This window comes from Saprolegnia parasitica, assembly GCF_000151545.1.
Source record: "Saprolegnia parasitica CBS 223.65 unplaced genomic scaffold supercont2.15, whole genome shotgun sequence".
NCBI lineage: Eukaryota > Oomycota > Saprolegniomycetes > Saprolegniales > Saprolegniaceae > Saprolegnia > Saprolegnia parasitica.
The window spans coordinates 521709-535510 of record NW_012156409.1 but is presented as its reverse complement, the minus strand read 5'-3'; the positions used below and the strand labels follow the sequence as shown (position 1 = coordinate 535510).

Below are 13802 nucleotides of genomic sequence, written 5' to 3'. Positions count from 1 at the left end.
CTGCAGGAGGATCACGGCGCATGCTCGTACCTTGGCGTCTTCCACGGAGATGGGTCCATGGAGAGCTTCCGTTCGGGTTCTGCATGGAGGTGCATGAGCTCATGTCGTCTTCCTAGCGCCCGCGTACCGCTTGGTCGTCATGGGGTTGCTGGTCATCCTCGCACTCCGTCGCGCGCTGGAATTCTCGGCAAAGATCTTGATTTCAGCCAATCCCCATCGTTTTCTTTTTAACCAATCATGTGATCGCGTGCGATAACGACAGCGTTGTTCTTTCGGATACGTTTGAGTTTCATTTTCAGGTTGGCGCGGGCAATCCACCTATCAACCCAAGTGCAACTTGCCGACGCCATTCACAAGCAGCTTTCACAGGTGCATGATGTGCTACATGGATCCGTGTTCACGCATCGTTGCTTGCCAGAAGAGGAGGCGACACGAGAGCTCATGCGGAGAGCTGCAAGGCAAGAGCTGGCATCGGAGTATGTAATATCGTCTAGAATGCAGTCGAAGGATGGCGAGGCGGCGTCGCTAGCGTCGTTCGCCCTTGGAGCGAGCGTCGCACGCGCTCTTCGTGGTCGGACTTGGCCGTTGCGCGCCGCCGTCATGGATTGTCCCACGTTGACTGCGCCAATCGGCAGTCGTTTGGCCGCACAAACTCAATTGAGGTCCAAAGCAACGTCTGGCCTAAGGGGACGATACAAATGCCAAGTGCGGCGCGCCACATCGTGCTCCAATTGACCCGTCTGCGTTGAGATTATGAAACATGGGTCTGAATGTCAGCGTATGGACCAACGATCTAGCTACACTTGAAATTTGTAGGGAGATTGTGTGGTGAAGAGTTCTATGGATCCCAGCATATGGTACCTGTGGGGCCAACGTCCGCTGGCACATCTCAACTTCCGAAGATACCACCATGTTCCACCGCCTCCGCGCCAGCGTCCGTCCGCATTTGCCGTACGCCGTCACCGCCATGGGCGTCGGCCTCGGCATGGGCCTCGTGACCTCGAACCGCCCGTCGGAGCTGTCGTCGGTCCCGTCCACGATCATCGTGCCCGAGAAGCAGCCCAAGATGAACGGCCTCAAGATCTTTAGCGGCAATGCCAACTCGCCGCTGGCGAGCAAGGTCGCGGAGCTCGTGGGCGTGAACCTCGGCAAGATCACCGTCGAGCGCTTCGCCGACGGCGAAGTGAATGTCATGGTCCATGAAAACGTCCGTGGCAAGGACGTCTACATTGTCCAGCCCACGTGCGTGCCCGTCAACGAAAACTTGATGGAGCTCCTCCTCATGGTCAGCACGATGCGTCGCGCGTCGGCTCGCCGCATTACCGCCGTGATCCCGTACTACGGCTATGCTCGCCAGGATCGCAAGATGGCGGCGCGTGTCCCGATCTCGGCGGCCGATGTTGCCCGCCTCTTGGAGGCCATGGGTGTCGACCGTGTCATTGCCGTCGACTTGCATTGCGGCCAGATCCAGGGTTTCTTTGGCCCGCGTGTCCCCGTGGATAACCTGGATGGTGGTCTCGTCGGCGTCTCGCACTTTGGCAACATGGAGCTCGTGAACCCTGTCGTCGTCTCGCCCGACGCCGGTGGTGTCGCCCGCGCCAAGAAGTTCCGCGAGTGGCTCGTCGGTAAGGAAGGCATTGAAAACGTCGGCCTCGCCATGATCATCAAGCAGCGCGTCCGCGCCAACGAGATTGGCAGCATGGACCTTGTCGGCAACGTCAGCGGCTCGGACTGCATCATCGTCGACGACATGATCGACACGGCCGGCACGCTCTGCAAGGCCGCGCAGCACTTGGCGGACCACGGCGCGCGCAACGTGTATGCGTTTGCGTCGCACGGTCTCTTCAACGGCCCGGCCAGCGAGCGCATCAAGGCGTCGGCGCTCAAGCAGGTCGTGGTCCTCAACACGACGCCGCTCCCCGCCTCGTGCGTCGGCAACGAAAAGATCAAGCAGCTCGACGTTGCGCCGCTCTTGGCCTCGGCGATCCTCAACATCCACGGCAAGAAGTCGGTGTCGCAATTGTTCAACTAAGCACGCGCGCCGCCGCCATATATATATGCACCCATAGACGCCTCTTGCATGGACACGACCACCTCGATGCTAGTAATACCTCGGACCAGGACAGGCTGAGAAAGCGCAGCGAGGTAGGGTAGACGCAACGGGGGTCAGGACAAGATGTCGATTGAGGCGAGGGTTACACGGTCATCTGCTCGTCAAAGTTAATCTTGGCGTCCGGGTTGGCGAGCTTGGCGAGCTTCTCGTCCAAAGCCTTCATCGCACGAGCCCTACGCCGCCTCGGGTGAGAACTCAAGAGTGCAACCATCTTACTTTCGGCGCTCGGTGATCGGATCCGCTGTTGGCTACGGTGCAAAGTGAGTACCAATCGACACCACAGGATGGTCGTACCGCCACAACCGGGAGGCTGCCCGCACCGTCTTGACGGTTCTTGAAGAAACCCAGGAGCTTGCAGACGCTGTAGCAAAAGGTCGCAATGGCGCCGACAGTCGACCTAGGAGGCATGTCAGTCGACGGTACAGTCTCGTGCTGACGTACTTGAGGAAGGACGGGAAGAACACCGTCAGCGCAAAGCCGTCGGATGTGTTGCCCACTGGGTTTTTGTGGAGGAAGCGGAGGAAGCGGAGGTAGACCCAGCCAAAGTACAAGCCCGAGACCGCGTACGGCCCCGCGCCAACGATGAGCACCTCGCTCTTCGTCACGACCGCACCGAGCGTCAACGTCATGCAAACAAAGCTCACGAAGAGCGGGTGATGCTAACGGCAACACGTGCGTCACCACTGCAAGAGACACAGCGTACCTTGACGGCGAGTTTCGGGATGTAAGCGTTTGATTCGGGTTCTCATGCGTGAGCGCGACGAGGAGCGCGACGAGGCCGCCCGTAAAGCCAGAGACTCCGGTGCGTCTACGCCATAGTACGAGGCTGAGCGGCCAGAACCAAGTTGTGTCGAGAGATACAGGAAGAACGGGTTGCGGAAGACAATGTACAACGCAAACATATCGCAAAAGAGCAGGCCGGTCGAGACGACGCCGACAAAGAGCACGAGGCGCGCCATCGCAAGCGACCCCAAGTGCTTCTCGACGCGTACGCCCAAGAGGACCGTGAGAGGCACGATGCACACGACCTAATAGAGCACACTCGAGTTGTCCGTGAAGCACGTTCGTAGTCGTACCTCCCACAAATACTGGTGGTAAAAGGGCGCCGTCAAGTAGGCCCATGGGCGAATGTGCTCTAGAATGACGCTGGACACGGCGGCGGCGGCGTGAGCGCACGTGGGTGCCAATGATGTCTACCTCGCGATCGAGAGCGCAAAGACGCCATGCTGGTTGGTTGGCGTCAGCAGTGCGCCGAGGAGCCATAGAAGAGGGATCAAGACCACAATGCCCAGCGTCACCGGCGCCTACGCCATGCGTCACGCAGCCGCCATCGTCGTCGCGGGCGTACCCGCACATCCTCCAAAAGGCCCATCGCGACGCGGAAGCTCGGGAAAACTGACGCCATCCGGATACAGCCGGCCACAAACGCTCTCGACATGGCAGCGACCGGAAATAGTGTGTCAAAGAGAGCGACCGATCGTGGAGAGACTGCGGCGTCGCACCGCCACGACGCGGCCGACGTGGGAGATGCCCATCGTATGGATGCTTGGCTTTGCGTCGCGTCACCGCGCTGCATCGTTGAGGGTCTGGCATGTGACACTATTCTAGATAATGTATATAGTGTATGGGTGGGACGTCAACGCGTCCTGTTAAAAGTCCAGCACACAAGAGTGGGACACACTAAATTCGAGCGAACTTGTCGCCAGATTAAGATTTGCGCCCGACGAGCTCCATGAAGGTCGTTGTCTGCGGCGGTGGCGCCGTGGGTTGCACGCTCGCCTACTTCCTCACGCATGCCAACCGCGATGCCAACGATGACGTCGAAGTCGTCGTTGTCGATGAGATCGGTGTCGCAGCTGCGGCCTCGGGCAAGGCTGGCGGCTTCCTCGCGGCCGATTGGTGCCAAGGTGAAGATGTCGACGACCTCTGTCGGCTGAGCTTTCGCCTCCATCAAGAGCTCGCTGCCAAGCACGACGGCGCTCTGTATTACGGCTACCGCGTCGTCGATGCCATCTCGTGCGTCGTCAAGCCCCATCCATCGACAAAGAAGCCCAAGGCCAACATCGCCATCAAGTCGGCCGTCGTACCCAACTGGATCATCGACAGCAGCGTGCTCAAGGCGTCGCCAATGGGCACAACGGATCCGGAGCATGTGACCATGGCGCAGCTCTACCCTCGCGACTTTACCGAGTTTATGATGGACCGCGCCATGTCGACAGGCAAGTGCACTTTTCTCCAGGGCCGCGTCCACAAGCTCGATGGCGCCAACGTGCTCCTCGGCGACGGTCGTCGCCTCGACGCGGACGCGGTCGTGCTTGCTATGGGACCGTGGACACCGGGCATGCTCTCGGCCGAGTGCGACTACCCCAACATTAACCCACCGCAGACGCACAAGATCCACAGCGTCATTGTACGCGATGACGACACGCCGTCATGGGACCCACGCGTGGTCTTTGGCATTGTCGCCAACAGCGAAGACGAGCTCGAGATTGTGCCGCGCGCGAACGGGACGGCGTTCGTCTGCGGCGCGCACGTGCCGCAGCCGCTGCCATCCAGCGCCGCCAACGTGGTGCCGGACGCCTCGTCGGTCGCCGAGATTTTGCACGGTCTCTCCAAGTTCAGCGGCCGCACGCACAGCCCCAACTCGATCCAAGCTACCAACGCATGCTACTTGCCGCAGACGAAGGACTACACGCCCATCATGGGCATGCTCCGCGAAGGTGTCTTCGTCTCGTCGGGCCACAGCTGCTGGGGGCTCCTCAATGCAACAGGGTCCGGCCTCGCCATGGCCGAGCTCGTTCTGAATGGCAAAGCCACAAGCATCGACCTCGAGCCGTTTGACCCGAAGCGCTTCGTGCTGTAGTTCGTGTAGAGATGTATTTTTTAATTTTTCACGTTGCGAAACGGCACTACGATGTCGACGCTGCTGCAGCTCAAGGCGCAGAACGACAGCCGCCTGGCGGTAGACCATCTGCGGCAAGGGTTTGCGCGAGATTACGCGCTTGTCGTAACTTAGGTGGAGAAGACGGCGATTGACCGGAAGCGGAATGTGCTCGTGCTCATGCTGCAGTACTGCACCGAGAACGGGTACCTCCAAACCGCCGAGAAGCTTCAGCAAGAAGCCGGCATCGCACTCTCCAAGTTTGAAGTCGTCGACAATATCGACTTGCTCCGCATCGTTCAAGTACGCCATCCCCATCGCTGCTTTAAGACGACGGCGGGTCGTAGGAATTTGAAGACTTTTACGAGCTGAAATTTTCCAAAAAGCCCAAGCTCGTGCGCCGCACGACGGGCGACGAGGAAAAGGTCAAGGCGACACAGTTTAACGAGAAGAAGGCGGCCCTTGAGAAGCGCAACAAGCGCAATAGCTACTCGTCGCCGCACATGCCGACGGAAGCCCGCGTCGAGAACAATGCAGCGCTCAAGGCCGTCTCCAACTGCATTGGCGCCTTGCCGACCACGTATGTTGTCAGCTGAATGCGCGAAATAGGGTACCATTGATGCGTAGGAGCGGAAAACCAGGTATGTTGAAGAGCACGTGGAGACGACCGATCCAGACACGCCGTAGCGGTGGACGAGGCGGAGAGCATCGCGTCGTTGGGTCTCGTGGGTCAAAAGCCTGCGCAGCGCACGACCAAGTCGACCAAGAAGTCAAATGTGCGCCGTCGCTGCTATGAAAATTGGGGTTTTGAGAATGGAGCTAGGACACCAAGCCGGATGAAGAGGACGAAGACTCGGTTGAAGACCGGTACGAGGCGACTGGCGTGGGCAAACTCCAAAGTCTTGCTCTTGTCTAGTCTTCTCAAGCCGCTACCCTTTATGCACGACTCGGAGCTGCGCCCGCTTGCCGAGACCATCACACGGTGCGACGTAGGAAAGATTTGGTGCTGTATGTATCTTGTCTAGAGAGATTTTCCAGAAAAACCCCAATGTGCATTGGGACAATGTGGTGGGCTTGACCGACGCAAAACGTCTCTTGAAGGAAGCTGTGGTCATGCCGATCCGATACCCGCAGCTCTTTAAAGGCCTTCTTTCGCCCTGGTATCGTCCAATCCACTTGATAGTTGATTGATTTTTGAGGCAGGTGCGGAATTCTGCTGTACGGACCGCCGGGCAACGGCAAGACGATGCTCGCCAAAGCCGTCGCGACCGAGTGCAAGACGACATTCTTCAATATTTCGGGCTCTTCGATCGTGAGCAAGTACCGCGGCGACTCGGAGAAGCTCGTGCGCATGCTCTTTGAGCTCGCGCGGTGCGTCGTGTCACCCGATTCTTGTCTCTCAAGGTCGCAGCCGCTAGGTACCATGCGCCGTCAACGATCTTTCTTGATGAAATCGATTCGATCATGGGTCAGCGTGGCGAATCCAGCGGCGGCCAAGAGCACGAAGCGAGTCGACGCATGAAGACAGAACTCCTCATCCAAGTACGAAATGATACTTCAACGGACAAGGTGTCAGAGCGAACGCAGATGGATGGTCTTGCCAAGTCGAGCGAGGTCGTGTTCGTCCTTGCAGCAAGTAATTTACCGTGGGAGCTGGACGCAGCGATGCTTCGGCGCCTCGAGAAGCGCGTTCTGGTCGGGCTACCGTCGGCCGAGGCGCGCGCAAACATGTTTCAGGAGCTCTTGGCATCGTACATTGCGCCACAGTTCGACTTTAGTGACACGGTGTCTCGCACCGAGGTCTGCACGTCGTGAATGCAATAGCACGACGACCGAGTGGCGCTGTGTGTAGGGCTATTCGGGCGCCGACATCAAGCTCGTCGCCAAAGAAGCGTGCATGGCACCTGTGCGCCGACTCATGGACAAGCTCGAGGCAATTGAAGCCAACGCCGGGGGCAACCAAACGCGCCACGAGCAACACGGTACCTTTACGCACGCCTTTGAATACTAAGTTGGTGTTGTCGGGCTAGACAACTGGCAAGGTCTGCTCGATAAGGTTCAGCCGCACGACATTCAGCTCGCGTTGGAGAAGACAAAGCCGTCGGCACACCAGTTTCTGCGCAAGTACGAGACTTGGCACAACAAGTTTGGATCATGTTAACCTCGCTTTCCGTGCCGGGATCCCTATACATTGCGGCTGTAGTATAACCAAAACGAGGATGTTCGTCGTCGCCATAAATCATTATCGCATGGGGCTAGTAGCCTAGAGACCTTGTATTTTATAGACGACTTTTGCAAAGCCATCCACAACCCTCGATACGAGCCAAGTGAACGAAGCGATGCATTTAAGATGTTGGCTTCGTTTTCCGAGATTTTGGATTCGCTTTCCGAGTTGTCCGCGTCGCTGAGGCGCATCTCACCACGTGCCCGAGACGCGCCTCCTCGTACCCTTTGGATCGGGCGTTCTCGCATCTGATTGGTGCGCGAACGGCTGCCCTTTTCCGAATTGCCATTTTTTCGAATCTCGAGTGGCTATGGACGCGACGGTCTTCGCCGTGGACCTCGAGCGCGCGAGCTCGCTCGCTGGCATCTCGTTCGACGAGCTCGTCGACGGGATGCGTGGCGACCGACACGCGGCGATGCATGGTGTCGTGCTTGCGAGCGATGCGGACTGCGACGCGAACGGCGAGGCCTCGGCGCTGGAGGCGCTCGTGCTCACATCGGGCAAGACGACGTTCTACGGCGTCCCATTCGCGCTGCAACAGCTACAGCGACGGACGATACTGGAGCATGCGCTTTCGCAGCTGCTCTTGGCAGGTATCACGCGGGTTGTGCTCGCCGTACCTGCCAACCAGCCCGAAGTCCGCGCGCACTTGGCGCAGTCACCACTCGCCGCGTGTCTGCACCTCGAGTACCTCGAGCTTCCGCAATCCGTGCTCGAGTCGGTGCCGGAGACGCTTCTGGCGGGTCGACACCTCTTGTCGGGTCCGTTTCTCATTCACGCGCCCGATCGCGTCTTTGATAAGGGCCTTCTCGAGCGCTTTCTTGCGTTCTATGAGACAACGCGCAGCATTTGCATGCTTGCCGAGACGCGTATGGACTTGGCGCAGCGCATGCACCCGTCCACCGTACTACGATGCACCGCTTCGGATTCGTCGCCTGATCGCGTGTTGTAGGTGCGTGTTCAAGTGGCCACCGGCAACAACACCAACGTTCGCATCGGTCGGGACTTGGCGTCTTACAACGGTGTCGATGCCGGGCTCTACATCGTCTCGCAAAAGATCTTCTTCGTGCTCGAGAACCTTCTGCACGGGACCGATGCACTCTCGCTACCCGAGGCGCTCGCCTTTGGCTTTCGCAGCCTCAAAGTCATGTCGACGACCGAGAACTGCAATTGGTTTGGCGTCGACTCGGACGACCAACTGCTGCACGCGGTCGAATTCAACCTCGCGGCGACGCTCTCGCCGTTTACGTTCCCTGCGGCATTCTCGCCCCAAAAGCCGCGCAAAAGCGTTCTCCTCTCGGTCGGCAGCTCGCCGTCGTCGCATGCATCCGAGACAGCGCGCGACGCCTTCCAAGGATTCATCGTTGACGTAGCCACGACGCGCGTCACGGCCACGTCGCCGCTCCTGCCGCGCCTGAGTCTCAAGGTCCACGAGTGCGCACTGCCGACGCACGTCTCATCGTCCCCACGCAACGAGCTTTCCGTATCGATGCCGCTGCCGGATTCGGCGACATCGAGTCCTCCAAAGAGCGCGTTCTTGATTCAGCAGTCGTCAGCATCGAATTTTGTGCTGGCCGTGCCCGACGGGCCGATGCGGCGCCGATCCCAACTCCCGTCGGATGTCGTGGACGTCGCGCTCGAAGCGACGACGGGCGACGGCGCAATCGCCGTGCGGCTCACCGTGCAGAAGCAAGTGCCACTCGTCGGGTACCTCATCCTCCTCACCGCGCTTCTGAGCGTTTCCGCCCAAGGCGCGGCGCTTCAAACGCTCAGCGGCATCTCGCCTTTCCTCAAGATGTTCTGGCGCGCGTTTGGCTCGTCCTGTGTCTTTAGCGCTCTCGCGTTCGTCTCAGTTCTCCGCGACGGCTGGCCGATGCTGCAGTCGCCCCGTCTCGTTGTGCTGGAGGCGATGGTATGCATCGTCTCGTACTTGACGTACAACGCCACGTTCTTCTATGCGCTGGACCACACGTCCGTGGGCCACGCCTACATCTTTAGCAACTGCCACTCGGTGCTCATCGTCTTTGGCAAGTGCTTTCTCGGACAGCCCGTCGCAGCGCTCGAGTCGTCTGGGGCATTTCTCGGGGCGCTTGGCGGCGCGCTCACGTCCATGGACAGCGAAAGCGCGTCGTCGTCCACCTCGCTCTCGACAGTGATTGAGCCGACGCTGCGAGGCGATGTGGTCGCGCTCGCTGGTGCTATCGGTGGCGTCTTTTACCTCGTGAATGCCAAAGTACTGCGCGAGAAGCTCGGCGTGTGGGTCTTTGTTGCCTTCCTCTTTACAACGGCGTGGCTGCTCATCTTGCCGCTGCTGTGCGCGCTGGAAGTCGAGTTTCAAGTCTCGACCGACCCGAGGCTTGGCCTCTTTGGGTGGGTCCACCATCTAGGCACCGAAGTCCTCATCGTTGTCGTTTGCTCGGGCCTCGGCACCATGGGCTTTATCAACGCGATGCGGTACTTTCCGCCACTCGTCATCTCGGTCACGATGCTCCTCGAGCCTATCGTTGCGACGCTCTTCTCGCTCCTCTCGGGCACGGCCGATGTGCCGCACGCGCTTACGATGATTGGCGGCTTGATGGTCATTCTCGGGACGCTGCTCGTCGTCTTTTCGACGCGCAAGTCCACCGAGCACGTCGACGTCACCGCCGCGATGCTCTCGGCGGCGCCCGAAACGACGCTCCCGCCTCGCGCCGCAAAGCGCCCGTCCTACTATGGAACCATGTCCTAAGTTAACTGATGAGAAGTGTACACTATTGTCGTATGATGGCAGACTAGAAGATGGAGCGCGTGGATACCGTCGCCGGTCGTGGGTGACTCTTTGGCGCGCTAAAGTGCACGTTACAGGCAAGTGCAACGCGTGGTGGGCCGGGCCAACCCTGCGTAAAACGCGTTATTTCTCGGTGAAAAGCGTGGGAGACCATGCTGCTCTTGATCCGAGTATGCCATGCAACAAGGCGGGACGCGTCGAAGGCCGCCGACGTCGTCTGCGCGCGCGATCTTCTTGCAGCTGTTAGAGCCTCTATCATCGCATGCTCTTGAATATGCGTTGATAGAGGGATGTGGAAAAAATACGCGCGTTACAAAAAACAGCCAATGAGCGGTCGCGTCGACATGACGCTTTTTAACCAATGAAAACGATGGGCGGCCACTTGGTACTTCACCAGGTTTCGTCATAAAAAACTCCACCGACGAAGCAATGGCCGGCAGCAAGGTACTCGACGTCGTGCACAAGGCCGTGGTCACGGGCCTCCTCGGCGCGACGGCCTTTGGCCTCTACGACATCACGCGCGGCTTCAACGTCATGTACACGCGCAACGTCATGCGGCAGAAGGAATGGGAGGCGCAGCAGGCGCTCGCCCAGGCTCAGAACCAGCCCGCGGCCAACTAGGCCGCGACGACCGCCGCCCGCCCGTGTGAAACTACTACTACTAAACGATTGTTATTCATGAATTATCTACGTGCCTCCTCTTTGGTTGCTGCTTGCCCCGCAAGCGTGTGGTTAGGCAGCTCAATGTCGACACCGACTGCACGTGCCATCGCCTGGGGAGGACGCTTTGCCTCGAAGCGGCAAATCCCTGGAGTAAGACTGTCAAAAGGGGACTGTGTATTACGACTACTTTGAACAAGCCTTGGTTTTTCATCTACTCCTGCGTTTACTCGGTGTTCAAGCCGAGCAAGATGCCACCGCCGTTGCTGTTGGGGAGGTACGACACGTTGCGCGACTTGGAGAGGGCCTCGGCGATTTCCTTGGCAGCATCAATGCGCTGGACTTCAATGAAGCCCGAACCGCTCTTGGCGACGGCCTCCGAGACCAACTTGGCGGCCTCGGATTCACCCTCAGCGCGGATGATGGCGGCCTGACGCTCCTGCTCGGCCTTCATGACAACAAACTTGGAGCGCTCGGCTTCCTGGAAGGCCACCTGCTTCTGCTCGACGGCCTCCGTGAACTCCTTGCCGTACGTCAAGTGCGTAATGGCCACATCGTCCAACTTGAGGTTGAACTGCGCCGCGCGGGCAGCGAGCTCCTCCGAAATCTGACCCGAGACCTTCTCACGCGACGTCAAGAGCTGGTCGGCGTTATATTGCGCCTACACATCAACGCATAAGCGCCATACAAAATGCAGAGAAGAGCACGTACGACAACGCCCTTGAGCACTTCGTTGCCGATCGAGGGCAAGATACGCTCGTTGTACTCCGTGCCGAGCTCCTTGTAGATCGTCGGGAGGTGGTTGACATCAGGGTGCGACATCACACGCAGACGGATGTTGACCGTCTGCAAGTCCTTCGTACCCGTGCTGCACGGGATTTCGTGGGCCTTCGTGCGGACATCGATGATTGTGGGTTCCTGCACGATGCACCATGAGCGTCACTGTACACGCGCTTGCACGCAGCGTACCTCGACGAACGGAATGATGAAGTGCGAGCCCTCGCCCTTGCTGATGGGCAAAAGACCCTTGAAGCGGTTGAAGATCACAGCGCGCTCACCACCATCGACTACAACGTGGCGCGGATATGAGCATTTCGCCTCAAATTGACGCCGCGAGAACGGCCATGGCGGGTCGACATACCATCAATGATGCACTTGTCCGCAACGAACGCGGCGCCAGCGACGGCGGCGCCGGCGAAGGCGAGTTGGTTGAGGGCTTTAAGAGCGACAGCGACAGCTTGGGCCATATTCTTTCGAGAAGGGTTGAGCAATGCGAATGGCTTGCTGGCCAGTAGTGCGCTTCCGTATCCGGACATTTCGCTCGCATTTGGGCTCAGTATGTCGTATCCGGACCGACGTCCATCGAAAGTTGACGCGATCAAAGCGCTTGCCGGTGCAAGCTGCGCGCTGAAAAGGCATTCATTTTACTATTGGTTTTAGAATATTCTTCTTTTGAAAGTGTATTTATGCATGTAAAATGCCATATTCTATGGCCAAGCTAAAATCCAAGCGGACGGCGAACGGAGCCTACTTGACAAACCAAGCACCAACATGCGAGCCTGCGCAAACGACAGACAGGCAGTTGCCTTGCCGAACAAGCTGAGTCGGGTGCTTCTCTTGCCATGGTATATCCTCGGTCCTCGGTGAGGTGTCCAAGCCTGGGCCATCCTCTGAACCGTCGAGATGGGAGGAATGAAGGTCAACCCGCAACCCCCCCCCGGTACCGGTATGAGCCCCATGGCCAACGTGTCTGCATGAGTTAGTCGACGAGGACGTTCGTCCATAAATATATTAATATCAAGTAGCGTTTTAGATTATGTAAGAGAGAGGATGCGGAATTGGGCCAACGCTTGGTTCATGCCAACGTCTTCTTTGGCCGCATTGACCAGATACGATGTGTAGGCTTGGACCGATAGCTCCGTGTTGACATCGATGCACGCTTGTGCGTAACATCGCATGACGCTCCGAGGCGTATGGCCGTCCAAGCTGGGTAGCCGTTCGCAGACCCACCACCCCGCGATGCTCTCGTGGGCCATGCGGCCGTGCACGTCGTCGTAAATGAGCGTTCGATGCGTGAGAATCATGCGCTCGTCGCTCTCGCGGACCAAGTTGACGACGTAATGCCGCCGCTTGTCCGTGAACACGGTCAACGCCAGCGTGCCGTCCACACACCGAACCTACATTAGCCTGGTGAGGTATGGCTTCTATCGCTACGCATAGGTGGTACCTGCTTGCCTTGATGGGCGGTCAAGCAGTAGCGGTGCAGCGCCTGCGCCACATCTTCGTGGTGTGCCGCAAAGGTCCCGTGCTTGAAAAGCTCGACGTACGAAACATGCTGGTCGGTCTCGTCGAGGACGAGGTTGTAGCTGCCGTCGCGCGGCCCCGGAAGCTTGGCAAAGAGCTCGGGGGTAATCTTGCACGACTGGTACTGGGCAATACTTCGCAGCGCATGCTCTTGCCGGTCCGGGTCCTTGCAGAGCGTGTGGAGGCTCCACGGGTCGCGGCGTGGGTCGAGAAACATCTACGCGAGTCCGACATGAGTGCATGCATAAACCAGGAGGGGATGTCGTACCATGGTGTCGGACGTGGGACCGCAAATGCTCTTGAAGATGACGGCTTTCTCCATCTGGCTCACAAGCTCGCGATATAGCGCTTGACCTGTTGCGTAGGCGTCGTGGAGCCGAGCCTTCTCTTGGATGGCGCGCTGCCTCCACTGCGCGTCGGTCTCGGCATCGACGCGGCGCTTCTTTTGCACGGCGCTGAGCTGGTACTCGAGCGCGACGGACGTGCGATGGAGATGGTTGAGCTCGGTCTGGAACTTTTCCTTGCTCAAGCGCTTCCGAAGGCGGTCTTTGCGCAAGCGCTCTTCGCGGTCGGGCGAGACCGCCTTGGTCGCCTCGGCTGTCGGTGCGCGGACAACGCCCTGCGGCGGGCGCAGCTTCTCGTGGTTGTGGGACAGCAGCGCGAGATCCTCTGGCAGCGCAGCTTTGGCTACTGTGATCACCATGGGCAGGAGGCAGGTGCGATCGTGTCACACGGCACAATCAGTCGGGCGGCGGCGCGAGACGACGATGGACCGCGGCCAAATCACCAACGCCAAATGGCATCTGCTCACTCGTCCCAGGCTCACCTTCGAACTTCGGTACTCAGACGCACA

The 13802-nt window shown here is 58.9% G+C and overlaps 8 protein-coding genes across 8 annotated transcripts; 5 read left to right on the top strand and 3 right to left on the bottom strand.

Annotated features, from left to right (window-relative positions):
• The first annotated feature begins 895 nt into the window (after positions 1 to 895).
• On the top strand, positions 896 to 2088 carry SPRG_05351 (hypothetical protein). The gene has a single exon (XM_012343947.1). It carries the CDS (start codon positions 911 to 913, stop codon positions 2030 to 2032), a length of 1122 nt encoding a protein of 373 aa, XP_012199337.1. The 5' UTR covers positions 896 to 910; the 3' UTR covers positions 2033 to 2088.
• A 107-nt stretch (positions 2089 to 2195) lies between these two features.
• On the bottom strand, positions 2196 to 3485 carry SPRG_05350 (hypothetical protein; the record flags this gene model as incomplete). The annotated part of the gene is made up of 8 exons (XM_012343946.1): positions 2196 to 2286; positions 2395 to 2510; positions 2555 to 2816; positions 2844 to 2921; positions 2975 to 3141; positions 3190 to 3259; positions 3311 to 3417; positions 3462 to 3485. 8 exons carry the CDS (start codon positions 3483 to 3485, stop codon positions 2196 to 2198), a joined length of 915 nt encoding a protein of 304 aa, XP_012199336.1.
• Positions 3486 to 3814: 329 nt separating this feature from the next.
• On the top strand, positions 3815 to 4981 carry SPRG_05349 (hypothetical protein). The gene has a single exon (XM_012343945.1). The coding sequence runs from the start codon at positions 3846 to 3848 to the stop codon at positions 4974 to 4976; it is 1131 nt and encodes a 376-aa protein (XP_012199335.1). The 5' UTR covers positions 3815 to 3845; the 3' UTR covers positions 4977 to 4981.
• Positions 4982 to 5027: 46 nt separating this feature from the next.
• SPRG_05348 (hypothetical protein) lies at positions 5028 to 7228 on the top strand (the record flags this gene model as incomplete). Its single annotated transcript, XM_012343944.1, has 13 exons — positions 5028 to 5075; positions 5130 to 5297; positions 5342 to 5574; positions 5622 to 5635; positions 5682 to 5770; positions 5818 to 5861; positions 5911 to 5976; positions 6020 to 6154; positions 6198 to 6365; positions 6413 to 6536; positions 6582 to 6794; positions 6847 to 6976; positions 7025 to 7228. 13 exons carry the CDS (start codon positions 5028 to 5030, stop codon positions 7153 to 7155), a joined length of 1563 nt encoding a protein of 520 aa, XP_012199334.1. The 3' UTR covers positions 7156 to 7228.
• A 300-nt stretch (positions 7229 to 7528) lies between these two features.
• SPRG_05347 (hypothetical protein) lies at positions 7529 to 9967 on the top strand (the record flags this gene model as incomplete). The annotated part of the gene is made up of 2 exons (XM_012343943.1): positions 7529 to 8122; positions 8171 to 9967. The coding sequence occupies 2 exons, from the start codon at positions 7529 to 7531 to the stop codon at positions 9944 to 9946; spliced, it is 2370 nt and encodes a 789-aa protein (XP_012199333.1). The 3' UTR covers positions 9947 to 9967.
• Positions 9968 to 10355: 388 nt separating this feature from the next.
• SPRG_05346 (hypothetical protein) lies at positions 10356 to 10606 on the top strand (the record flags this gene model as incomplete). Its single annotated transcript, XM_012343942.1, has 2 exons — positions 10356 to 10370; positions 10430 to 10606. 2 exons carry the CDS (start codon positions 10356 to 10358, stop codon positions 10604 to 10606), a joined length of 192 nt encoding a protein of 63 aa, XP_012199332.1.
• Positions 10607 to 10793: 187 nt separating this feature from the next.
• Positions 10794 to 11914, bottom strand: SPRG_05345 (hypothetical protein). Its single transcript, XM_012343941.1, has 4 exons — positions 11787 to 11914; positions 11615 to 11712; positions 11357 to 11563; positions 10794 to 11306 (listed from the first exon to the last, which is right to left on the bottom strand). Exons 1-4 carry the CDS (start codon positions 11890 to 11892, stop codon positions 10872 to 10874), a joined length of 846 nt encoding a protein of 281 aa, XP_012199331.1. The 5' UTR covers positions 11893 to 11914; the 3' UTR covers positions 10794 to 10871.
• A 505-nt stretch (positions 11915 to 12419) lies between these two features.
• On the bottom strand, positions 12420 to 13674 carry SPRG_05344 (hypothetical protein). Its single transcript, XM_012343940.1, has 3 exons — positions 13218 to 13674; positions 12873 to 13166; positions 12420 to 12822 (listed from the first exon to the last, which is right to left on the bottom strand). The coding sequence occupies exons 1-3, from the start codon at positions 13650 to 13652 to the stop codon at positions 12460 to 12462; spliced, it is 1092 nt and encodes a 363-aa protein (XP_012199330.1). The 5' UTR covers positions 13653 to 13674; the 3' UTR covers positions 12420 to 12459.
• Positions 13675 to 13802: the final 128 nt, after the last annotated feature.